The sequence below is a fragment of the Carassius carassius genome, chromosome 8 (assembly GCF_963082965.1).
Source record: "Carassius carassius chromosome 8, fCarCar2.1, whole genome shotgun sequence".
NCBI lineage: Eukaryota > Metazoa > Chordata > Actinopteri > Cypriniformes > Cyprinidae > Carassius > Carassius carassius.
In genome coordinates, this window is record NC_081762.1 from 27,502,202 (window position 1) to 27,529,495 (window position 27,294).

Sequence of the window (27,294 nt, forward strand, 5' to 3'; positions counted from 1 at the left end):
TTCCAGTCAGGATTTAGACCGTATCATAGTACTGAGACTGCTCTTCTTAGAGTTACAAATGATCTGCTCTTATCATCTGATCGTGGGTGTATCTCTCTATTAGTTTTATTGGATCTTAGTGCTGCGTTTGACACAATTGACCACAACATTCTTTTGCATAGACTTGAATACTTTGTTGGCATCAGTGGAAGTGCATTAGCATGGTTTAAATCGTACTTATATGACCGCCATCAGTTCGTAGCAGTGAATGAAGATGTATCCTATCGATCACAAGTGCAGTATGGAGTACCTCAAGGCTCAGTACTAGGGCCGCTACTCTTCACGCTTTATATGTTACCCTTGGGAGATATAATCAGGAAACATGGTGTTAGCTTTCACTGTTATGCTGATGATACTCAGCTCTATATTTCTTCGCAGCCCGGTGAAACACACCAATTTGAAAAACTAATGGAATGCATAGTCGATATAAAAAACTGGATGACGAGTAATTTCTTACTGCTAAATTCTGAAAAAACAGAGGTGTTAATTATAGGACCTAAAAACTCTGCTTGTAATAACCTAGAACACTGTCTTAGACTTGATGGTTGCTCTGTAAATTCTTCGTCATCAGTTAGGAACCTAGGTGTGCTACTTGATCGCAATCTTTCCTTAGAAAGCCACGTTTCTAGCATTTGTAAAACTGCATTTTTCCATCTCAAAAATTATTCTAAATTATGGCCTATGCTCTCAATGTCAAATGCAGAAATGTTAATCCATGCATTTATGACCTCAAGGTTAGATTATTGTAATGCTTTATTGGGTGGTGGTTCTGCACGCTTAGTAAACAAACTACAGCTAGTCCAAAATGCAGCAGCAAGAGTTCTTACTAGAACCAGGAAGTATGACCATATTAGCCCGGTCCTGTCAACACTGCACTGGCTCCCTATCAAGCATTGCATAGATTTTAAAATATTGCTTATTACTTATAAAGCCCTGAATGGTTTAGCACCTCAGTATTTGAATGAGCTCCTTTTACATTATAATCCTCTACGTCCGCTACGTTCTCAAAACTCAGGCAATTTGATAATACCTAGAATATCAAAATCAACTGCAGGCGGCAGATCCTTTTCCTATTTGGCGCCCAAACTCTGGAATAACCTACCTAACATTGTTCGGGAGGCAGACACACTCTTGCAGTTTAAATCTAGATTAAAGACCCATCTCTTTAACCTGGCATACACATAACATACTAATATGCTTTTATTATCCAAATCCGTTAAAGGATTTTTAGGCTGCATTAATTAGGTAAACCGGAACCGGAAACACTTCCCATAACAACCTATGTACTTGCTACATCATTAGAAGAATGGCATCTACGCTAATATTTGTCTGTTTCTCTCTTGTTCCGAGGTCACCGTGGCCACCAGATCCAGTCTGTGTCCAGATCAGAGGGTCACTGCAGTCACCCGGATCCAGTACGTATCCAGACCAGATGCTGGATCAGCACCTAGAAAGGACCTCTACATCCCTGAAAGACAGCGGAGACCAGGACAACTAGAGCCCCAGATACAGATCCCCTGTAAAGACCTTGTCTCAAGAGGAGCACCAGGACAAGACCACAGGAAACAGATGATTCTTCTGCACAATCTGACTTTGCTGCAGCCTGGAATTGAACTACTGGTTTCGTCTGGTCAGAGGAGAACTGGCCCCCCAACTGAGCCTGGTTTCTCCCAAGGTTTTTTTTCTCCATTCTGTCACCGATGGAGTTTCGGTTCCTTGCCGCTGTCGCCTCTGGCTTGCTTAGTTGGGGACACTTCATCTACAGCGATATCGTTGACTTGATTGCAAATAAATGCACAGACACTATTTAACTGAACAGAGATGACATAACTGAATCCAATGATGAACTGCCTTTAACTATCATTTTTGCATTATTGACACTGTTTTCCTAATGAATGTTGTTCAGTTGCTTTGACGCAATGTATTTTGTTTAAAGCGCTATATAAATAAAGGTGACATTGACATTAAAGGTGACTTCTGCAGGCTTAATTGCAAGCTCATAGTCATGATACCACACCCTGCATCAAATAACTTACTAAATGTAAACTTGTTAGAAAAATAAACACTAAAACAAAGATCAGCACAAGAACAATTACCTAAAATGATGGATTTTAGGCACACCTGGTTTATTCAATGAATATAGAATGCTAACAACAGACTGGAGAAATAAATCTCTGAACATTACATGGAAATGTTAGTCTAATCTTCCAAATTTGCTGAACTAATCACTGTCATGGCTGAAATGACAATGATTCTGTTACTGTTCATTCAAGCCAATGATGATAAAGGACATGACATTTATCATCTGACTAAAATGATTAAGATAGTAACAATGTTGTTAACAGTGAAATTAAATTCAAGATTTAGTCAGAACACAGTCTTGAATTAAAGGCTAAAATCAAGGATGTTATCATTAGCCTACTTGACAGTGAATACTGGGGTGCAGTTAGATTTTGTACTTGCGTCCTGTTTGCACTGGTTTGCATTAATTCGTAAGCCAGTCAAGGAGATACAAACTTCATTTATTTGCTTTTGCGGGTCTTAAAATCCAGAATTTTTTCAGTCAGAAAGCCTTTCAGACATTGGCAATCTAAGTGTTAGGGAGTCATTTTAGTAAAATGTTTTTGGATGAAAAAGGTAAAGAAGAAAATAAAACATTACAGTGAAAAGGGATCTGAGCATAACAGCATAACCAGACTTGGCTACTCTTTTGACTTTGTCAAACTGGCACCCATACAGTAAACACTTACCCCAACATCTGCCTAGCAATGCATTAGCAACCATCCAGAACATCCTAGCAACCACACACTCAGAAAACCCCTGCAACTACAGTAGCCTACATTGCAACCCACTTGAAAATACCAACAAGACCCCTAGCCTACATTGTGGCAGTGTATTTTGTGTATTAATTATATGATTTGCTTGATGGTCCCCACAAAGACTTTAATACCAATAAACATTGACCTTGTGGGGACATGCATTTATTTATGTATTTAGTCCCCATAAGGAAAAAGCTTATGATTCATAAATAAAACATATAAGTTACTGTTGATACTAAAATGAGAGATGTGCGAATCGCAAAGTATCCTAAGCAATAAAAAGCATATACTAGCATAAGCTAGGTTTTATGCTATAGGTTTTACATATTTACAGACCACAAATGCAACCGTTTTTTCGACTGCTATTTAGTGTCACGAAGGCTAAACGTGTTTTTATGCTTAAGTTCTCTGCTTGTTCTGTGGCTGCTGTTAAATATGCCATGTCGGTCATAAATCTCACGGGTCGTTTAATTATGTGTCGGGAATCCGAATAATGCAGGTTGACGTAGTGAAGCTCAACTTCTACTCGCCTCCCTCACATAAAAAAGCGCAAGTTTGAGGCTGAGATCAGATCCGTTCAGAGAGCAGAGCGCATCTCACACCTGTAGACGAGAGAAACTTTCATTCCTGCTGTCTCTAACCCCGGCTGGACGCGAGTTTATACTGACCGCTTACGATTCCTGCACAAACCGAGCTCATATTAGCCTATAGCTTCTCATACATTTTCCCGGTTTCAGATCGAGTTCAAACAGTGAAGCGCAACTTTGGGCAGCGACGCTGAAGCGATGGAGCCGTCCGTCATCCCCGGCGCCGACATGTCCGATCTCTACTCCATTAACCCGTTTAATGTCTCTTTCCCCGACGAGGTGATGGGCTTCGTTCCCGACGGGAGGAACTACACCGAGCCTAACCCGGTAAAGAGCCCCGCGGGAATCATCATCGCCATTTCCATCACTGCTCTGTACTCCGTTATCTGCGTGGTGGGACTCTTGGGAAACATCCTCGTGATGTATGGAGTGGTCAGGTAAGAGAGACAAAACATAAACGCGTGTGGAATCTATCTATCTATCTATCTATCTATCTATCTATCTATCTATCTATCTATCTATCTATCTATCTATCTATCTAGAGTCTATTCAGTTTCAACTGAACCATTTTCCACAGTTAGCTATTGCCTTGAAACAATACAGTTTATTAAATACACACTGATCTTTTATGACATTTTAGTGATGCAAGTATATGTGTGACACTGGAACACAAAACCAGTAATAATGATCATCATCATCATCTGAAAGCGTTATAAATAAGCCTTCCATTGATGCATGGTTTGTTAGGATGGGATAATATTCGGCTGAGATACAACTATTGGAAAATCTGGAATCTGAGGGTGCAAAATAACAAAACAAACAATTTTCTAAATAATGAAAACAATCACCTTTAAAGTTGTCCAAATTAATTTCTTAGCAGTGCATATTATTACTCAATAATTAAGTTTTGATATATTTACGGTAGGAAATTTACAACATATCGTCATGGAACATTATCTTTACTTAATTTCCTAATGATTTTTAGCAAAATCTTGAGAACAGTTATTTCTGTTAAATCATCAATATATAGTTGACTCTTGTTTGACCGTTTAGGTTTACCATGTTTACTTGTTTACATAAAAGCGGTTATAAAACTATGATGAATTATGAAATATAAGAACATATTCAAAGTAGGTGCCTGATATAAAAACCACTGCTAGAGAAAACAAGCATGTGTGAAATTGGTCTTTGTGACAACTTGCCCCGGTCACCTCTTTTTCACTTTATGTGTTGGTTTTGGGTAAATTAATGTGTGAATCAGATATCCGGCTTAAAGGAGCAAATGCACAATGTGAAAAATGATTCATTAGAGCAAACTCCTCACCATTTGTGAACACACAGCGTGCAAGTCATGTATTAATGTACATCTGTAATTAGTTTCATGCCTTAGACCCTGGGGATCAGCAATCTTAGATGATTGTCATAGGGTTTTTTTTTTGGTTTTTTTTTCTCAGGTTGCAATGAGTAGTGTGGACGAACACAAAAACATGTTATCAGGTATTGATTGGTGGTGCTGTCCCTGATTGTAATATATGTGCATCTCCCCCCCATGTTAATTGGGCTGCTGACGGGTGGCTGTGCTAGAGCTCTGCTTATTTATCAGGTGTCAAGTCTTGAGAGAGGAGATGCTCACTGCTGTGCTCCTGCCCAAACTATCAGTTAGGAGAGCTAGGACAGGAAACGACCTAATTTCAGGACCATCTGATGGAAATAGCATTATGGGCACAACCATAGCTATCTCAAGAGGCATCTAGTGTGCACTCTGATCCATTTTATTCCAGAGTGTGGCATTCAGATGCGATAAATATCTCTCTATGAGGTAATATACGCTCTCGGTGAGTAGAGGCGAAGAGGTAACTGACATATCTAACCTTACCCATTTAAACTAAAGATCTATCAAACACCACTGTGGGCCTTGACTCATCATTTTAATAGCCTTTCATTATTTTCAAAAAGCTTTTTGTGTGTGTGTGTGTGTGTGCAAAGCAGAATATCTTTTTAATTTATCAGCTTGAAGTTGACAGCCACAGCGAGAGTCTTGAAGTCGCCGGGATGTCTGGAAAATGACTGTAAAAAGGAGCCGCCGCAGCTGTGGGTCGTCACAATGACAGTAATTGTTCTATTCTCCTGATACTGAGGTGCTTCTACACAGACAGCTTTAATCAACATAATAATTGAGTGCTAATTCTTCTCTGCCTCAGAGTACAGTAGAGCTTAGCTTTAACATGAGGTGCTTTCACTTTGAATAATTAGACAATTGTAAGTTGCACACTGATAAAGATATATTAAGTGTGCAGTGGAAACATAAGCAAAAATTATTATGATTGGCAGTTTATGATTAACTGATTTTTTTTTCATAATTAGATTAAAAGGTACTAAGATATGGATGGATCTTTTTTTTTCCTAGCAATGATAAATGATTGTTAAAAAAAAAGAAAGTAAAATAAATTAAACAAAATTTAAGTAAATAAATAAGCATCAAATAAAAGTTTGTGTTTACATGATATTTGTGTGTTTACAGTGTGTGTGTGTGTGTGTGTATGTATACATATACATACACACACACACACACATATATAGATAGATAGATAGATAGATAGAGAACAACATAGATAGATAGATAGATAGATAGATAGATAGATAGATAGATAGATAGATAGATAGATAGATAGATAGATAGAGAACAACATAGATAGATAGATAGATAGATAGATAGATAGATAGATAGATAGATAGATAGCTTCTATATTCGTTGTTGAATACAAGTGTGCACATATAAAAATACACACTGAACACATATTATGAAACAAAATTCTTTATTTTGAATATGAGGAATATTGACAAAATAAATAAATGTGTTAATTTAAATATGAATTTAAGGAAATAGAATTAAAACATAATTTATATGTATTTATGCACATTATTGCAATTTAAAAGAACCCTTTTCTGTTTGAATATAATTAAAAATGTAATTTATTCCCTGTGATGCAAAGTAGAATTTTCAGAAAGCCTTCAGAAATTATTCTAAATTAGAATAAAAATAAATATTTACAAATTTTAATGATTTCAAATAATGTAATAATCATTATAATATTTATTTATTTATTTACTTACTTTTATTTTCCATGGTGTAAAATCTGTTCTTGGTAAATCTGCTTTTATTTGATTGGTAACATTTATCTTTAGAGGGAAACTCATTGCTTTTTTTTATTTTTTTTATTTTTTTTTTTATTGCAATTACATAAATTCCTCTTTTTGAATTCAAATTCCAATTCAGCATCATTTCATTTATGGTGTAACAAATTGAGTTTCTGAGAGCCTTATATTATACTCAACCCTGCATCAAAATATTTTCAAGGTTTGGAAGCTCTTCTCTGACACAAGATAAGATAAGAAAGAAATATACAGTCATTTAGCAGCAGCGGTCACCAGCAACTCGGAGTAGACCAATTGTACTGAATTTGCAGCAGTAAAAATTCAATCCTCTTAGCATTATTTTATGAGCAAGCCTGTAAACAGGAAATGATAGACTGAACAAGAAGCAAGAAAGACACAAAATGAGTTCATTTTGGAATGAAGGCAAAGAAAAATCTGTTGAAATACAACCAGGTTTTACCCTCGTGCAGGCGGACATCAGAAGATGGTGGGAGTCTGTGCCGTATGACTGATAATGATGGCGGCTCACACAATTGAGTTAAAGCTGAAGGCACTTGTCAGTCGTCTGTCTGAGGGTCTTTTCATCACCCGTCACTGAGACCTCTGTGACTGAGGAGACCTGCAAATGATTATTAAGGCTGCACTAGAAAGCCTGTAGTGCTGGTACATTCTTTAAAACAACAACATCATTATTCTGCAAATGAGTCTCTATGGTAAAAGTGCAGCATCACTACACAGGTTATGGGTAGCAGGTGGATCGGGTGGAGAGGAAGGCTTTGTGATGGAAAATGTTTGACTGCAATTGGCGTTCAGTTTATGTATGTCTGTAATTGCCTTGTCTTTTTGTTCTACTGTATAGTGGTGGCCATTAAGTATAGACATACCCACAGGCAGATGTAATACATCTATGTCCAAAAAATATATTAATGGTGTGGAATTTTGCTGGAAACCTAATAATGGCTGATATTTTTTGAAGGAATAATTCTGTTGTTATTTAATCTCCCTCATGTTGTTCCAAACCCAACCCAGACTCATTGGAAAAATATGCCTGTGGCAGCATTTCTGCAAAGAGATATTATGTTCCTTATTGCACATTTCAGGGTACTTTCAAAGTGAAAAGTTCTGTGAGTGGCATAAAAAGTGTTCAATTTTATCCAGAACAGATGAATGTGAATGTGGCATCTTTTATTACGCTGGTTGTGGCAGTTTGGAAAAAAAAATGTCTGCTAAAAGGTTAATGCTCTATTGTGTTTGAAAATAACATACCACCTACGCAAAACCTGACCCTAAACCCAGACAGTGTTAACAAAAGCAAACATGAGATAAAAACACATTTGCAGAAGCAACCGTGCCATTTTAGCTGTGTGGTTTTTTATCGTAACTCATGTTTCACAGGACTCATAGCTAAATGTTTTGCGTCGCAGATGCAGTACTGTACCGGGTGAGCGAATGAACAAGTTTACTATGACAGAAAAGCCATAAATGGAGCTATGGAGTTATGTGATGCAAAATGTATTAGTTTACAGTTCATGCACTGTAGAAAAATTATTTCAAGGTCACATTATAGACCTCAAGTAATTGATAATCTGCCCCTACAATCATAATTAGTTTGAAAAATAATAAATGTCATTGGTGCTTTACTACCACTAGTGTTCATTGCGAACTGAATTCTATAGTTATGTGTTTGCAGTTGTGAAGGCAAGTATAGAAGGATGTTCCCTTATCAAAAGCTACTCTCGATGCTGCGCTCAATAGCGCCAATGAGAACATTCTTTGTTCGACCGGTTGTGAAGCACGTGTGTCAAACATGCCAAGAATTGGCTTAAATAACCTCGGTAGGTGACGTCACATATTACACGCACCTGAAGATTATAAATAGATGTGACACGGAAACACCCTCAGGTTTCTTTGTCTTCAAGGATCACATTGTGTGTGTGCGTGTGTTAGAGTCGAGTAAATTGGAAAATAAATAGAAAGAAAAAAAGGGGGAAAATATAAATAAAACACTGCGTTGCAGTAAAATATTAAAAGACAAAAAACAGACAGAATCAAATAAGAGATGCGTGCCTCCATGTCAGAGGCTCATCTCAAAGGATGATCCTCACAGATTCTGTTTTGAGTGTTTGGGGGAAGAGCACGCTGCCCTCAGGCTCGAGGGAGAATGCGAGCACTGTGACATGTTATCTATTAAAGTGGTTCGCGCGCGGCTCGCATTTTTCCAAAATTACGAGCCGGCAGATTCTCCCTCATTAAGATCCTGGGGGTCGATCTGGCTGAGGCGCGTGGCATGACTCCGCCCCTTTCTCTCGCGCTCTCACCAGATCATGAAGCCCTCGCGTCCGTTTCTCAAGCGCGCCCCGGCGCTTCTTCTGAACGGCCCGAGGAGACTTCATCTATTGCCTCTGTTGAGATGGAAAGTGCCACCTCAGAGCGCTCCTCCCGCGATGATAAAGCGTATGAGGAGCTACTCAAGGTGGTAACTCGTGCAGTCGATCGTTTAAAGCTAGACTGACCATAGGAGCAAGAGACCCCCAAATGCTCAAAATTAGACGACAGATTTCTGTCGGGTGGCCAATTTTTTCGGTGATCTCCACGATGAGCTAGTACGGTCGTGGAGTAAGCCGTATTCGTCCTGTGTCTTCATGCCGTCAATGTCGATTTATTCAACTATCGTCAATGCAAAGGCATGGGGCTATGATGATGCCTCAGGTGGAAGAGATGCTTGCGGGCTATCTCTCCCCTGGGACTTCATCGTCCCTTAAAAAGCCTACACTCCCCACCAAGCCGTGCAAAATGACATCTTCGCTGGTGGGGAAAGCTTTTCAGGCCGCGGGTCCGACTGGTGCTGCCCTGCACACCATGGCGGTTCTGCAGGCATATCAGGCTGACCTGCTAAAAGACATGAGCACAGGCGGGTCCATCGATGAAGAGGCGTTTTTAGAACTTCGCCGAGCCACAGATCTGTCTCTGCATGCGACTAAGCAGACGGGCTGTGCCATCGGCCGTTCTATGGCTGCTATGGTCTCCACGGAGAGACATATGTGGCTGAACCTCACGGCATCAAGGAGAGGGATTGAGCTTTCATTCGGAATGCCCCTGTCTCGCCTTTCGGCCTCTTTGGCGATGTCGTCAACACTGTTGCCACTAGGTTTCGGGAGATGAAGCGCTATGAGGAAGCGTTTGTGAGGTTCCTCCCCCGCCTTGCTCAAGCGTCGGGACTGGGGTTAAATGCTCGTTTGCCTCCTGCCATGTTTCAGGACACCGGACATCTAACATCCCCCAACAAAACCAAGTGTCAAAATTAGTGCCCCTTTCGGAGAAGCTGGCAGCGTGGATGCTACTGCCAAATGTCTCCCCATGGGTAGAAAGGACTGTAGAGAAAGGCTACAGGATTCAGTTTGCGTATCGTCCTCCGCGTTTCAACGGCGTGGTCTCCACTTCCGTGAAATTGGAACGAGCGCATTTGTTGACACAGGATTTGCAAACTCGAAAATGGGGCCATAGAACATGTTCCCCTGCCAGACAGGCAGTCAGGCTATTACAGCCAGTATTTTCTTGTTCCCAAGAAAGATGGGGGGTTGCGTCCGATTTTAGATCTTCACGGGTTGAACCGCTACCTCAGAACATACCTCAGAAGTTCAAAGTGGTGACAATCAAGATGATTGTGTCTCAGATCCAGTCAGGCGATTGGTTTGGACTATCAATCTCAAGAACGCTTATTTTCACAGCGAGATCTTGCCACAACACAGGAAGTTCCTGAGGTTCACTTTCAGGGGCAAAGCTTACCAGTATCGGGTTCTTCCCTTCGGCCTAGCTTTGTCACCCCGCACGTACACGAAATATATGGATGCAGCTCTGGCTCCTCTATGACTCCCAAGGCAGCCGCATTTTGTGTTATATAGATGACTGGCTGATTCTGGCTCAGTCTCAGGAGCTAGCGCTTCGACATCGGGATGTCGTTCTTGCTCATCTCGAATCTCTGGGGTTGAGGCTCAACGTCAAGAAAAGCATTCTCTCACCTGCCCAGAGGACCACGTATTTGGGGGTGGTATGAGACTCGTCGCAATGCAGGCACAGCTTTCTCCTGCACATGTCGAATCCATTCCAAACACCCTAAAGAACATAAAGCTAGGCCAGAAAGTCACAGTTCATCACTTTCAGAAAGTTTTAGGTCTCATGGCAGCTGCATCCATGGTGATACCTTTGGGCCTCCTGCACATGAGATTGTTTCAGTTGTGGCTTAGAGCCAGGGGATTTCATCCAAGGGCCAATCCCCAGAGGCAAATAAGGGTTACGCGCCAGGGGCTTCGTACCCTATCTATGTGGTTCAGACCCCGGTTTCTGACTTTTGGTCCCACTCTAGGTCCATGTTGTCGTCGCAAGATGCTAACGACAGATGCTTCCCTCACGGGCTGGGGAGTGGTCTTAAATGGCCATCCAGCCCAAGGGATCTGGAGAGATCATTTTCTTGAATGGCATATCAATTGCCTCGAAATGAAGGCTGTATATCTGGCCCTGAAATACTTCCTCCAGCAGTTGAGAGGCTATTATGTCCTAGTGCGGGAGGACAACACATCTGTAGTCTCTTACATAAATCGCCAGGGTGTACTGCGTTCGCGCCGCTTGAACAAGTTAGCGCAGCAGGTTCTGCTTTGGGCACAGGACAAGTTCCTGTCCCTCAGGGTGATTTACATTCCTGGGCATATGAATGTTGGAGCAGATTTGCTGTCCAGACAAGCTGTGACACACGGGGAATGGAAACTCCACCCCAAAGTAGTGAGTCAAATCTGGAAAAGATTTTACGAAGCAGAGGTGGACCTCTTTGTTACACAGGAGTAACACAATGTCCACTCTACTTCTCTCTGACTCATCCAGCTCCCCTGGGTCTGGACGCATTGGCCCATGCGTGGCCCAGACTGCGTCTTTACGCCTTTCCTCCGATTGCTCTGCTCCCGGGAGTCCTGGCCAACAGGGGTCTCGCCTCTTACTGATAGCGCGCCGACCAGAGTCTGGTTCTCAGATCTAATATCCCTCCTCGACGGCTCGCCGTGGGCGATTCCGATCAGGAGAGATCTTCTCTCTCAGGCGCAGGGGACAGTATTTCATCCCCGGGCCCGAGCTCTGGAACCTTCACGTCTGGCCCCTGAGAGGGACCAACTAAGAGATGCTGGCCTTTCTTCAAGTGAGTTGCGGGGCAAACCGAAAATCCAGCACATCTCCTTCACTACTGATACTGCGACTATTCTTGTTTGTACATGTTCATTTACTGGCATTTTTCACATTTCTTTTTTTCTCCCTTAAAAACAAATTTGTCCATTCTGATGCTCAATTTTTCCTTAACTAATGGCTGTTGATGACTACTTGAATTGAATTCTGCCAAAGTGCGCGCTTGTGTTCGTAATGTTATGTGAGTAGGTCTGCTCATGTCTGAAAATGATATATGAAAAACAAAATAATTTCACATAAAAACATTAGGATATAGCTTATATTTCATTAGTAGCCTAAATGTTTTAATTAATGTAAAAAATAAAATTAATTGTAAAACTGAACGTTTTTTTTTTATTTTTTTTATTCAGCATATGGCGGGCCGCATTTGAATTCGTGACGGGCCGCGGGTTGAGAACCACTGCACTAGAGCTACGGTCCCTTCATGGGATTTAGCCATAGTGCTTGAAGGGTTGGCTGGCCCCCCATTCGAACCATTAGAATCAGCGCCTGACAGGCTTCTGGCTTTAGAAATGTTTTTTCTCATGGCCATTACCTATTTAAAGAGAATTGGGGATTTACAGGCTTTGTCAGTACTGCCATCCTACTTAGATTTTGCCCCTGGGCGAGTCAAAGTTATTTTACATCCTCACCCAAATTATCTTCCGAAAGTTCCTTTCTCGACCATACATCCAGTCATTCTCTAAGCCTTCTGTCCTCCGCCATTCACGACACCGGATCAGGAAAGACTTCACTTACTGTGTCCAGTACGTGCTCTTCAGATTTACGTCCACCGAACCAGCCAGTGGCGTAAGTCAGAGCAACTTTTCATATGCAATGGGGGCCGCAACCGGGGAGCGGCTACCACCAGGCAAACAATTTCACATTGGGCGAGGGATGCTATTGCCCTAGCCTATGAGGCGCGTGGTCAAACTTCGCCTCTAGGAGTTAGGGCTCATTCAACCAGGGGGATGGCATCTTCAATGGCTTTAGCAAGAGGTGCACATTTGTCAGATTCTATAGCTTGGATGTCCATTCAACTCCAGGCTCACATGTCCTTGAGTCCACATCCCAGAGACATGTCTGAGACCTCTTCGATGTTTGTGCGCACACACTACACAACCCTGGGGGTCCAGACACTTACAGTGCGGCGGCGTTGGTATTCTCGTTCCCATTAGTGCTATTGAGCGCAGCATCGAGAGTAGCTTTTGATAAGGGAACGTCTCGGGTTACTTGACTGTAACCCTGTTCCCTGAAAAAGCGGGAACGAGATGCTTCGCCTCAATGCCGCACTGTAAATGTGCCCGGACGTCTTTTCAGACAAATATTAACCTGAGGGTGTTTCCGTGTCACGTTTATTTATAACCTTCAGGTGCATGTAATATGTGACGTCACCTACCAAGGTTATTTATGCCAATTCTTGGCATGTTTGACACACGTGCTTCACAACCAGTCGAAACAAAGAATTTTCTCATTAGCGCTATTGAGCGCAGCATCTCGTTCCCGCTTTTTCAGGGAACAGGGTTACAGTCAAGTAACCCAAGACGTTTTTTCCAATGTTGCCCAAACCTACTATATGCTTGTTTTTTTTTTTCTGAGTGGAACACAAAAGGTAATTTTGGTCTACAATCATCTTTGTTATAATCTTACCCTCCACTGAAGTGCACAAAGTCACTTCTGATATGGCCCTTTAGATTTGCTGTGCCTGGTCTCATGTTACTGAAACCTAGTTCTTGGTTCTTGTGTGCTGCAACCACATGTAGAATTACAATTAAACCTTGAGAGGTAAGATTTTCATGTAACAGATTTTCAGTAACCTTCAATACGTTAAGACTGAATATGGCTTCAGAATATCTTAAATACAACCCATGAGTGATATGAATTATTTAAATGGTACTTTTTGCTTATTTTTGTTTTTTTATTGATTGGAGCTTGACAGCAATGGAAAAAGGAGGAGCAAGCACACTCTTCTAAATTTCTCCTTTCGGGTTCTTCAGAAATCAACCCATCAAAAAAGAAATAAGATTGGCAAATTTGGAACAACATAGGCTGAGATTTTATTGAAGATTTTTTAAAAATCAAACTATTGTACCTCTGTAGGAACATGTTTTTGGATGTTTTGTTTTCCTTGGTTGGATATGTTGCAGAAATAATCCTACATATGAGACAAGACAAATATTGTAGATGCAGAATATTTGTGTTTATATGCAGCTGAGATATACATAATGTCTTCATTATACATATTTGTGTGTGAGTGCTTCAGTCTGACTCACCGCAGCATGCTTCCCTCTTAGCACAGTTCTGTGTGTGTGAGTTGTAGATCAGCCGACAGGGCAGATGGTCCAAACTTAACATCCTGCTTGTGACGTCAAAATCATCCACAAAAACAGCATATATGCCAGAGATATTGTTCTCTGTTGCTCACTCTATTAGAAAAATGGAACCAACATGAATATATTGTATATATGTGATTAAACCAATTGTTAGTGGACTACAAAGCATCATAATCATGCGTCAGTGTTTCTTAGCAGATTTAGAGAGATCAGCATATGGCAATGTGTCACTAATTATCAACTGTTTTTGTGTGAGTCATAATGAGTGTAATGAAAGGGGCTTGTCTACATGTCTCTTTGACAAATACCAGCAGATGCTGTCAGTGTGTACTAAAACATTTATCAGTACACAATGAAGTCAGGTTACAGGTTAAGGTTAAGTCCTCCAAAAACATACTTGCAATTACAGTACATATGTCAGGTTGTCAGTAAAATAATTAGATTTTTATGAACACTTTGAGAAAAAGCCCTATTGGGAATTTAATTTAGCAATTTCATGAGCCTGTTAATTGTTTAGCTGATTGAATAATTTCTTGGAATCAGCAAGAATTATCAAGGCTAGAAATGCTTTAATGCAAAGGGAGGTTGTTCTCCTAGAAAAACATAATGTACCGATGCTTAAAATGGATATATCAGCATTTCAGTTGCACAGTGTTCAGAATCGAGCACAGCAAATGGCCATGAGCCAGAGCTCCTGTTTTGAGAGCCAATAGTCATATACTATATTACTGTGGACATACCAGAATTAATTGGATTCGTTTTGTAGGCAGAAAATAAAATAGATGGAAGAGATGAACACAAAATGAACAAATATAAGAAACTGTACTGAACCAGCCTGAGCTTGACATTGAGCTAATTGCATTGTTACTGCTTATATACTGGAAACCAGAATTCTTTTAAAAAGAAGAATCTTCTTCAGACTTAAAGGGGTCATCGGATGCAAAATTCACTTTTACATGTAGTTTGAACTGAAACGTGTGTTGGCAGTGTGGTACACAACCACCCTATAATGATAAAAATCCACCCATTGTTGTTTTTATTTATTTATTTATTTATTTATTTTTTAATCCAGATAAATAATATCCACTTTTTCAAATCAAGCCACTCTCAGATTTTTGGCTGTGTGATGTCACACGGACCCAGGCCCCTCCCACAGGAACATTTTATTTTATTGCTCTTTATAAGCTCAGGAGACTTAGTTATGATTCTCGTGTATTTCTCATTTTACTCTCAACAGTGTCTCAGATGTTTCTCCTAAATAAAAGTAGACACAACTGAGACATGACGAATGTCTGAAAGAAAGGAATCCAAAATGACAATACGAGAGAAACGTGTGAGATCTCATTGTTGTCTTGCTGTAATCTCATGCAAGACTCCATTATAAAAACGTTTTACTGCTCAGAGCTTGCTGTTGCTTTTTTATTATTGCAATGAGGTTTTTCACCTTTAATGGTCAGGACAGTAGCAGTAGAGACAGGAAACAATCTGATCGTAATGGGGTAGATACATGACATTGAAGCTAACCAGAGGGAAGAAAAATAAAATAAAAAAGAGATCTCTTCACCATCTCAATTATTTATCCTAGACAGAAATAATTACCTGAAGATTGAAAGGAAACTTTTGCTTGACTCTCCTGCTTCTTAAACTTGTCTCATGAGAAAAAACTCTTAACACTCTCACAATGGTCTTCTTTAAAGGTTTAGAAGAGATCTTGACAACTTTACACAAATGTGAGACCACCAGAGTCTTTAGCTAGGGAGAAATACCTGAGCACAGTGTGTGATGTTGTTGAGATCTCTTTTAAAGCTTTAAAGGAGACCGTTGTGAGAGTGTTAGAGTTTTTGTCTCAGGAGACAAGTTTAAGATTCAGGAGCCTCAAGCAAAATCGCCATTCAATCTTAAGTAACCTAATTTCTGTCTAGGAGAAATATTTGAGATGTAAAAATGATCTCACTTTTGATTTCTCTTCCCCATGGGCTCCCACGATTGTTGATTGAAACTGGTGTGACTTGGATTTTATAATACTTTTGTCATTTTTGCGCTGCTCTGATATTCAGAAAACTCCTTTATTGTCCCACTGTAAACAAAATCAATCTAAGTGCTGATTAAGTGATGACAGAATTTCCATTCGTTTTAACATTTTAAAGGTTAGCCTTGGGTAAAGTGATGGAATCCTCTTGGGATGTGTGATTCATCCCTGTCGGGCATCAAAGACAGCCTCTTTTGAGTAGATGAGACTGACTTATTTTTATTTTATTATTATTATTATTATTTTTTTTTTTAAGTTAGGATTAATGTAGTTCAGAAAAAAAAGTTCTATCCATTAGAAAGGTCATCTGACTCAAACCAGATTCCTTCTTGCTGTGAGGCAGCTGTGCTACCTTTAAACCATTTGCCATTTCATTAAGAAATGCATATGACCTTTACAGGTTAAATCAAAATCTTACTTTTATGATGTATTGTAAGCACAAATCTTTCCCATGCTGTCAGGTTTTGTTCTCATACTCTGTGATAATAATACAGGAGTCTGTGTTTGTGTGGTAATTAACTCTATATATGCAGATGGATATGTTCATGGGAACAAACCTCACGTTGAGTTAATTCTGAACAAAACCCCTTTTTATAATTAATCTTCCCACACTCAGCATGAACAGACATCAGGAGGCATTTTCATCTGACGCTGTGCTGATGGGGCTAAAATACAAAGATTGTTTGCTAAGGGATTGTTTGCTAATCCAAAAAACTTGGAAGCCCATGATTATTAATCCACATTACTGTTCTTTTTCATGCACAAAACACTTGTAAGGCAGTTTATTTGATACAACATGCAAATTATACAAGAAATCATGGAAATCTTGGAAGCAGAAGGGAATTCACAGAGAATGAATTGTGCTCTCTGATCAAGTTGTTAATTTGCATGCGCAGTTAGCGTTTATTGACCACCTGATTCACAAATATTATTTATTTGTGAATCATGCCCAATAAATAAGTGCTGAACACAAATCGCTTGCGTAGTTCTCCATGTTGCAAGCTTGTACAGAATGGCAGGTTACGAAAGGCGTAGCAAATGACTTGACATACTTTACTGAAAAGCGCTTTTTAAAGCAACTGCATGTAAGTTTCACTTGGAAGATGGCTCACTGGCTTGCAATAAGTTGATTGGCTTCTGTTTCAGTCACACTCTCTACCCAAACATCTGTTCTGGGAGTATGTAAGTTTGGTGAGTGGCTATGAAATTACAAGAAAAGGACAAAATTCTTTAAGGCACCAAAAAAAAAATGCTTGTGTACAATGATCCACTGTAGTTATTACAGTGGCATATTTAACACTTAACAGCTCCAAAGTCGTAAAAATACACTTAACTATATCTAAAATTACTGACAAAATATAAAATGTACACACACACACACTTCTTTCAGCTAACATTGCATTTACCACATGCTTTCCACAGGCAGAAAAAAATGCAACATTGTGCCAGGAAAATAGCGCTATAGAGTTATATACAGTCAGACTAGAGTTGAATAAGATGCTATGTAGAGAAATCCTAATTATATAAAAGAGTTAAAGAAAAGTGTGTCTGTGCAGATACACATATCCAGGGCTGTCAGTTATATTGGATTGTGGGTGGTTAGTGAATGAAGGTGTGATCAAATTAGCCAAATTCTGGTAAAATTTTGAGAGCAAATGGGGGTTCACTCTCCATTGTCAGAAATATAACGATGTAAGAAACACAGCTCACAGAAGTCCCTTTCAAACCAAGCAGGTTTCAACTTGGCAAATCAAATTAGTAGTTGCAAAGTTACTTGTAGTTAGTAGAAGGTCTAAAGTGGACTATCAAAATAATGTGTTGCCAAAATATAAGGGAGCCTTTCATCCTCATGCTACATTCCATGGGTCCTCATTGAAATATCTAGGTTTGAAAATTTGCCGAACAAAATTAAATGTGAGTGCACATCACAACACAGTTTTTTTTTTTTGTCCTCAGTCCACAGGCCATCCAAATCTCTCAATCCTACGGGTGTTTAGAGGAACTGCTCAGCTGAATCTCAGCTGAATGTTGAGACGTCTAGAGATGAATGCTTTCTTGACAGTGGCTTAACACACTTGACTGCTGGGTAGGCTGAGTGAGGACGATTTCAGCTGTTATTAGTGATTTAACAAGAGAAAACACAATAGAACACATACTGTTCAGCTTTGACTTTGAAAAGATAAAGGTGTATGTTTTTAAAAATATTGCGGCATACCTTTTCAATAATAATAATAATAATAAAAACATTTATGCAAGATAATATCTGATGTGATGTTTCAAGTATAAAAGTCTTAATAAATGTGAGAAAGAATAGAACGATATATGAAGAATAAAGAATATGCATAATTCAGTCATAATTAAATGGATGAACTTACATTCACCATATACAGTTTATTCTAGCAAAGCAGCTTATTCTACACACATTAGGAATAAAAACATACAATACATTGAACATCACCTTCAATGCAAATTAAGTGATATTTTTATTTTTCAGCCAAAGCCAGCTCATGCCTTTTTCTCATGCTCTTCTCCTTCCAGATACCTTCAATACTGCAAATGCTTTAAATCTCACTGAGCAATGAGCAGGCTTGTGTTGATAGCTACAGATGAAGATAAAAAAGTGGAGAATGCAAGAGCCCATATTGCACTGCCAATTGTTCTGGACGATTGCTCTGGGAATAGGCATGAGATGAGATGGAGCTTTAGAGCTCTCTCTGCGGACTAAATGTGATTCATAGACATTTACATAACTGCCAATTACCTGGGAAAAACGGAGATCAAATTGTTTGCCTTTGGGGATGACTAAAATTTATTTTAAATGAGTTTTTTTCAATTTTTTTCTGAATTGCATTTTAAAGTATTCTTTTGTTCTTGGGTAAAAGGAAGAATTTAGTCCAATGATGATACCATACTTGTGTGACCTGTCCGATTAACAAACACAAAAAACCATGCAAATACAACCTCAGATACCATGTATGGTTAAAAGACTTACCTGGGGTCTTAATCTGCAGTGGTTTTGAGGTTGAGCTTCATGCCAACCTGACATACTGACAACTGGGAGTAATAAATGGAGCTGTAATAAGTGTAGTCTGTGAAAACGCTCCTCTCCTTTGGGAAATCACATCTCTCCAGCATTTCACTAAAACACCTCCACCCACAACCTGTGGTTTGTAGCACAATTCAACGTATGATCAGCAAGATATGAGATCTGCACTTGCATAACTATTATATAATACCAGCTGTGTTGGTGTTAATAAATGTAGCTGTTATGTTATGCCTCATTGCTTAGGCCTAGGTTGTATGATTGAAGTTTTAAGATGAAACATTTCTTTGCTGTGTTTTGAGTCCTATGTAAATTGTATACTATACATTGCATTTAAAAAAACAAAACAACAATACCTAAATATTTGGAGCTTTATTTTTCATTGCATGGTTTTGCTTATTTTGTTTATTCATTCCATCTCATATACACACAATACAGAAATGTTGATAGAGTGCTTTTAAGGCTTTGACATTAGTCCAAAAAGCATGAACAATTTATATTTACTGTTATGCTCTTAGCGAAGCATTCTAATTAATCTGATTTATTAAGACCGAATTGTTGTGCTACCTTAATAAACATTTGGAATAAAAAAATGTTTTCACTTGTTGCATAACATTAAGTGTTTCTTCCATGATGTTGCCTCAGGGTAAACTAATTTTTCACTTTACAAGCACATGATGCATGCAAGATGACAGCAAAATGGTTGATAATGAAGAGATGTAGGAGGGGAATGTCTTATGTCTCCATAACCATGCATTTTTAGACATACATTTACATAAATTTTAGCAGATTTAGCAGATCATTTTACTTATTTAAAAGGAATGTTAAGATTGGAAGAATGCATAATAATAATAATCACCACAAGGAGATGTGCTTTGCAGTTCGTTGATGGATAAGTGGATAGTAAATTATCAATAGACACTATGCAATAAAATAAACTGCACACTTTTCACATATGTACTATATGAACAGGAGTGCAATCACACAACTGTGTGTTTGATACTCCTTTTGTGGAAACTGTATGATGGAACAAGTATGTACAAGTAAATAAATAAGGAAAAAACAAAGTACTCTGAAAACTCTTTCAGTCAGTCAGTCACCTTTATTTATATAGCGCTTTACACAAAATACATTGCGTCAAAGCAACTGAACAACATTCATTAGGAAAACAGTGTGTCAATAATGCAAAATGATAGTTAAAGGCAGTTCATCATTGAATTCAGTGATGTCATCTCTGTTCAGTTAAATAGTGTTGATTTATTTGCAATCAAGTCAACGATATCGCTGTAGATGAAGTGACACCAACTAAGTAAGCCAGAGGCGACAGCGGCAAGGAACCGAAACTCCATCGGTGACAGAATGGAGAAAAAAACCTTGGGAGAAACCAGGCTCAGTTGGGGGACCAGTTCTCCTCTGACCAGATGAAACCAGTAGTTCAATTCCAGGCTGCAGCAAAGTCAGATTGTGCAGAAGAATCATCTGTTTCCTGTGGTCTTGTCCTGGTGGTCCTCTGAGACAAGGTCTTTACAGGGGATCTGTATCTTGGGCTCTAGTTGTCCTGGTCTCCGCTGTCTTTCAGGGCAGTAGAGGTCCTTTCTAGGTGCTGATCCACCATCTGGTCTGGATACGTACTGGATCCGGGTGACTGCAGTGGCCCTCTGATCTGGATACAGACTGGATCTGGTGGCTACGGTGACCTCAGAATAAGAGAGAAACAGACAAATATTAGCGTAGATGCCATTCTTCTAATGATGTAGCAAGTACATAGGGTGTTATGTGAAGTGTTCCCGGTTCCGGTTTACCTAATTAATGCAGCCTAAAAATCCTTTAACGGATTTGGATATTAAAAGCATATTAGTATGTTATGTGTAACTAAGCCAGGTTAAAGAGATGGGTCTTTAATCTAGATTTAAACTGCAAGAGTGTGTCTGCCTCCCGAACAATGTTAGGTAGGTTATTCCAGAGTTTAGGTGCCAAATAGGAAAAGGATCTGCCACCCACAGTTGATTTTGATATTCTAGGTATTATTAAATTGCCTGAGTTTTGAGAAGGTAGCGGATGTAGAGGATTATAATGTAAAAGGAGCTCATTCAAATACTGAGGTGCTAAACCATTCAGGGCTTTATAAGTAATAAGCAATATTTTAAAATCTATACGATGTTTGATAGGGAGCCAGTGCAGTGTTGACAGGACCGGGCTAATATGGTCATACTTCCTGGTTCTAGTAAGAACTCTTGCTGCTGCATTTTGGACTAGCTGTAGTTTGTTTACTAAGCATGCAGAACAACCACCCAATAAAGCATTACAATAATCTAACCTTGAGGTCATAAATGCATGGATTAACATTTCTTCATTTGACATTGAGAGCATAGGCCGTAATTTAGATATATTTTTGAGATGGAAAAATGCAGTTTTACAAATGCTAGAAACGTGGCTTTCTAAGGAAAGATTGCGATCAAATAGCACACCTAGGTTCCTAACTGATGACGAAGAATTGACAGAGCAACCATCAAGAATAAGACAGTGTTCTAGGTTATTACAAGCAGAGTTTTTAGGTCCTATAATTAACACCTGTGTTTTTTCAGAATTTAGCAGAAAGAAATTACTTGTCATTCAGTTTTTTATATCGACTATGCATTCCATTAGTTTTTCAAATTGGTGTGTTTCACCGGGCTGCGAAGAAATATAGAGCTGAGTATCATCAGCATAACAGTGAAAGCTAACACCATGTTTCCTGATGATATCTCCCAAGGGTAACATATAAAGCGTGAAGAGTAGCGGCCCTAGTACTGAGCCTTTGGGTACTCCATACTGCACTTGTGATCGATATGATACATCTTCATTCACTGCCACGAACTGATGGCGGTCATATAAGTACGATTTAAACCATGCTAATGCACTTCATATTAATGCCAACAAAGTGTTCAAGTCTATGCAAAAGAATGTTGTGGTCAATTGTGTCAAACGCAGCACTAAGATCCAATAAAACTAATAGAGAAATACACCCACGATCAGATGATAAGAGAAGATCATTTGTAACTCTAAGGAGAGCAGTCTCAGTACTATGATACGGTCTAAATCCTGACTGGAAATCCTCACATATACCATTTTTCTCTAAAAAGGAATATAATTGTGAGAATACCACCTTTTCTAGTATCTTGGACAGAAAAGGGAGATTCGAGATCGGTCTATAATTAACTAGTTCTTTTGGGTCAAGTTGTGGTTTTTTTATTAGAGGCTTAATAACAGCTCTTGTGTGTGAAAACACCTTTTTTCATCACAGATTCCAAAAAAACAGCAACAACAGTATTTACAGTTATAAAGTGTTTTGTAAAATAGAGAATTGGAAAGATCCACTGAGCATGCATGTTTTCCTGGATCTGATGAGCTTTCATTCTTTGCTGTGTTCAATGAGGAAATCAATATCTTTGTCATAGTATCCTTTCAATGACTAAGGTGATTCCACAAGATTGATATCAGCACTGGCCAGTGCAAAAATAAAATATTTTTCATCCTTGTTCTCAATGAAGTGAAGAACCAATTTGGTTCCTGTTGTTTGGTTCCCAGTGTTTCATTACTGAATGAATTGGTGTTATTGAGCAAATTTGTTGAATAGGTGTATGGTGACTGCTGACTCAATCCTTTTCACTCAATGATGCGAGACTTGACTAGACTTGCACAAACTCGACAATAATTAATCAACTGCTCACGGAGCATTGATTAGAGATGCACACTGCAGTTGGCAACCATTTTTGATACCATACCTAGGGAGCAATTGGGGGTTAGATGCCTCCGTTTTGGGTAACAATTTCATGATGTGCATGACAAGAAAAATTGGACCAAAGTCCTTAAGGGTTCTCAGACACTGGTTTGGCACCAGAACCAAAGGTTTTCTGATTTTACTCAGTACAATGATAGAGAACAGACATGCAAAATGTGTACTATGTGTACTTGTCTGGTTGATGCTTCCAGGGATCGAATCACAATAGTAAAAAGAGGTAGTAAAGAAAGAAAACTGATCAAATGCCAGCTTAAAAATCAGCTGGAAAAAAAAATATTCAGCTCACTAACCTTTGGTTCCTGCCAGATGAAAATGTCATTAGTGTTCTGAATAGTGAGAACAGAATGAGCCATGCACTGATCTTTGAGGTACCCCATGGTTAGCTGATGTTATCTCCTCTTCTGTAAAATAAGTTGGACCTATCCTAAAACCTACCTAAAAGTGTGGTTCCTGTTATGATGAGTTTATAGACAGTGTACAGAAGGGTCTGGTGTTTAAAAGGCAGCAGGCCTTCCAAAATAATAAAGAAGTGGAGACAGGTCACTTGGATGCCATTAAATTTACCTCACTTCTAACTTTTGACTACTAAATGTTTTTGAGGTAAAAACTAGTGCTACCACATTTAGCTGCTTTCTATTCTCTGCAGGCCAGTGAGGGAAACCAGAGCACCTGTTGATTTGACACAGATGTGCAAGTTCTCCTCACAGACAAAGGGAAAACATACAACTCCTCACAGAAAGATTTCCTAGCTCAGCTGGTTTCTGAACCATTTCTTGTGTGGGGCGAAAGTTTTACCCAATAAACCACTGTGCTACACCAATTTTATAAACTGCAAAGTGTAAGACCACATTAGCCATCCCATACACATGTCCTAACAAACTGCTCTTTTGTTTCTGTGTCTGCAGATACACAAAGCTGAAAACTGCCACCAACATCTACATCTTCAATTTGGCACTGGCAGATGCTCTGGCCACTAGTACACTTCCATTCCAGAGCGCCAAGTATCTAATGAACACCTGGCCTTTTGGTGAGCTTCTATGTAAAATCATCATAGCTATTGACTACTATAACATGTTTACCAGTATCTTCACCCTAACTATGATGAGTGTGGACCGTTACATTGCCGTGTGCCACCCTGTGAGAGCACTGGAGTTCCGTACCCCAATCAAGGCCAAAATCATCAATGTGTGCATCTGGATTCTCTCCTCTGCCGTTGGAGTGCCAATCATGATAATGGCAGTTACCAGAGTGACAAATCAAGGTGGGTACATATTTAAGAGTAAGATTTTTAGAAAGCAAGTTGTATTTGTTGGAAGATGTGTCTTGATAAAATCAAGCAATTAAAAGTTAACCTTCTTTAAAATCTAATTAGAATTCTGATTCTGATTCTAGAACCATTTCAATTTATTCCATAACAGGTGCAACTGTCTGCATGCTGAAGTTCCCTGATCCAGACTGGTACTGGGATACAGTGACAAAGATTTGTGTGTTTATCTTTGCATTTGTGGTACCAGTGCTAGTCATCACAATCTGCTATGGTCTAATGATCCTACGTTTGAGAAGTGTCCGTCTTCTCTCAGGCTCTAAGCAGAAGGACAGAAACATGCGTAGAATCACTCGAATGGTCTTGGTGGTTGTAGCTGCCTTCATTATCTGCTGGACACCTATCCACATCTTCATCATTGTGAAAACACTTGTAGACATCAACCAGAAGAACCCATTTGTGATTGCCAGCTGGCACCTGTGTATTGCACTCGGCTATACCAACAGCAGCCTCAATCCTGTCCTCTATGCTTTCCTGGATGAGAATTTCAAGAGATGCTTCCGAGACTTCTGCCTACCCTTCCGAACCAGAGCTGACCAGAATAGCCTTAGCCAAGCAAGGAATGCCACAAGGGAGCCAGTGTCAGTTTGTGCACCTTCGGAGACAGGAAAGAAGCCAGTATGACTAGGCCTGGAGAGGATCCCACGGGGGTCCCAGACTAGAAGAGTCCAGCAGGACCTGCAATCTGAGGTCACTCAAATCTCCACTACTGAATTCTAGGAAATAAATGGAAGAGCCACTTCCTACATTTTGAAAAGCATACTCAACACTGTCTCAAGTTGTGCATATTCAGAAGATAACCAGAGAAACTGAGTTAAGCAGCTCCTCTCCTGCACCTTTTTTTTTGCACTTTATATCTTTCAAAAGAAATGCTAACACAGTGATGAGCCTCTTCTGAGCCCAATGTCCAAAACAGGGTAAACGATCAGACTTTCGAGGTCCAGTCGATTTTCAGGGTCTGAAATCTTACTGGTTTTGAGGACCAAAAATCTGAATGAAGGACCATTCACAGAAAGTCTGCAAACAATGGATGAAATCCGAAAATGAAATTCGAGACAGGCTACGATAGCAAATCGTGAAGATGGGTTCCATTTGGAGGGAACTGCCTCAAAAAAAAAAAAACAAAAAAAAGTATTTTCAGCAGTTTATATATTTCATTTCTTCTATCTCTCAGATATTGGACTGGTAGAGGACAAGCTGTGGGTAAATAGAAAAACTCAAACAAACATGGGAAACAAATGTAAAAACTCTGATGGTAAAATATGTCTTGCTACAGAACAGATTGCTGTCTGATTGGAGAAATGTGAAGAAAGGTGATATTTTATGACATACAGACCAGAGAGTATATGGTTTGAACCATAATTTAGTGGAAGAAAAAAATAATAATATAGAAAAATTCATATTGATGGATTATTTGCCATTATTGCTGAAGACAGGCTCATGATACCAAACTCTGAATCAACTGTGGCTTCCTCTCAAACTTACTCCATTACTGTAGCCCTTGAACAAACTTATTTTCTAATGTTGTCGTTCTTTGTTCAGTTACAGTGAAGGGGTGTACAAACAGACTGAAATCCACCATTTCAAGGACATTCCCAATAAGGTATACTTAAAACAGAAAGCAAATCCTACTGAAGAAACACAAATTATCATTTAAGAGTGTTGGAATAATGATCCATTAAAGGGGTCATATGATTTTGCTACAAAAAACAGTATTTTGTGCATTTGTTGTAATGAAATGTGTTTATGCGGTTTAAGGTTGACAAAATATAGTATTATTTTCCACATACTGCACATTATTGTTTCTTTATGCCCCACATTTCTGAAACGTGTAAGTTTTTACAAAGCTCATCGGTCTAAAAAAACATTACAAACAAGGCATTTGTAGCATCAAGTGGGGACATAATTACGGATTATAATGACTTATACTGTCTTTTTATGCATTGCATTCCATTGTTCTGCATAAACATAAAACCATGTCTGCATTTGTGATGAGAGAAACAACTAACAACAAGTGCTACTTTACACTCGCGTTTGAAACATCAGTGGCAAATTATTTAAATATTTAAACGTACTTACAGACTGTGAGTCAGAACAGCCGGCATTGTAGTCTACTCTCCCAGGATCAGGAAACAGTCCTCCATAAAATGCACTGTACACATCTGAATATTTGGGTTGAACTATTCTGGAATAGTGTTGTTCCTTACAACTTAACCACTGATTTCTAATTGTGTCCTCTTTTGGAAGGCCAAAAAGTAGTTTCACTTTCACATCGAAACACTGCGTCTCCACCACATGGTGGCTGCAATGTTACGCCAGCAATGTTACGCCTTTTTTCTTTGCGTGAACATATGGGTGGTGAAAATCTTCCCACATTCTAACGTAGACATGTGGGGGCATGTTTAAATGAGGCCTTTTAGGAGGGCGTGGACCAGTCTTAATTTTTATAAAGAATATCTCTTTGGGTTTAAGACTTTAGTCTTTGCAACTTTAGAGATCTTATTTATTCACGAACAGCTTGTAACACTCCAAAGAGAAAGGAAAACTTGAAATCACATCATATGACCCCTTTAAATGTCGTATCAAATTGCATAAAAAGTGGCTTGGCTATGCCTTTACAAGAAATATTGATTGGGTCCAGAAGCAAGGTCAAAATTCACAAGAAGCTTTTCTCTGGAGTTCCTTTATACATATATATTGAGATAAATATTATATATACTGACTTTGTGTATTAGTTGAACGTAACATTGCAGTTCTTTGACCCTACAATCATTTCTGAATGTCTTGATTTTGATCTGTAATGAATGCAATTTGATCAGCTTTATATCTTATATTCCTACCAAAACAGCAAGTGTGACATATATATATATATATATATATATATATATATATATATATATATATATATATATATATATATATATATATATCACTGTGCTTTTACAGTCAAGTCAGAAGTGTAGCAAAAGATATGTACA

The 27,294-nt window shown here is 39.1% G+C and overlaps 1 protein-coding gene across 1 annotated transcript; it reads left to right on the plus strand.

Annotated features, from left to right (window-relative positions):
• Nucleotides 1–3,406: 3,406 nt before the first annotated feature.
• LOC132145675 (delta-type opioid receptor-like) lies at nucleotides 3,407–25,565 on the plus strand. The gene is made up of 3 exons (XM_059556858.1): nucleotides 3,407–3,882; nucleotides 23,898–24,253; nucleotides 24,411–25,565. Exons 1-3 carry the CDS (start codon nucleotides 3,644–3,646, stop codon nucleotides 24,938–24,940), a joined length of 1,125 nt encoding a protein of 374 aa, XP_059412841.1. The 5' UTR covers nucleotides 3,407–3,643; the 3' UTR covers nucleotides 24,941–25,565.
• The last annotated feature ends 1,729 nt before the right edge of the window (nucleotides 25,566–27,294 follow it).

Coding starts and splice junctions, on each gene's coding strand:
- LOC132145675 (XM_059556858.1), top strand. CDS start 3,644: ATGGAGCCGTCCGTCATCCCCGGCGCCGACATGTCCGATCTCTACTCC. Junction 3,883..23,897: donor GTGATGTATGGAGTGGTCAG/GTAAGAGAGACA, acceptor CTGTGTCTGCAG/ATACACAAAGCTGAAAACTG. Junction 24,254..24,410: donor TACCAGAGTGACAAATCAAG/GTGGGTACATAT, acceptor ATTCCATAACAG/GTGCAACTGTCTGCATGCTG.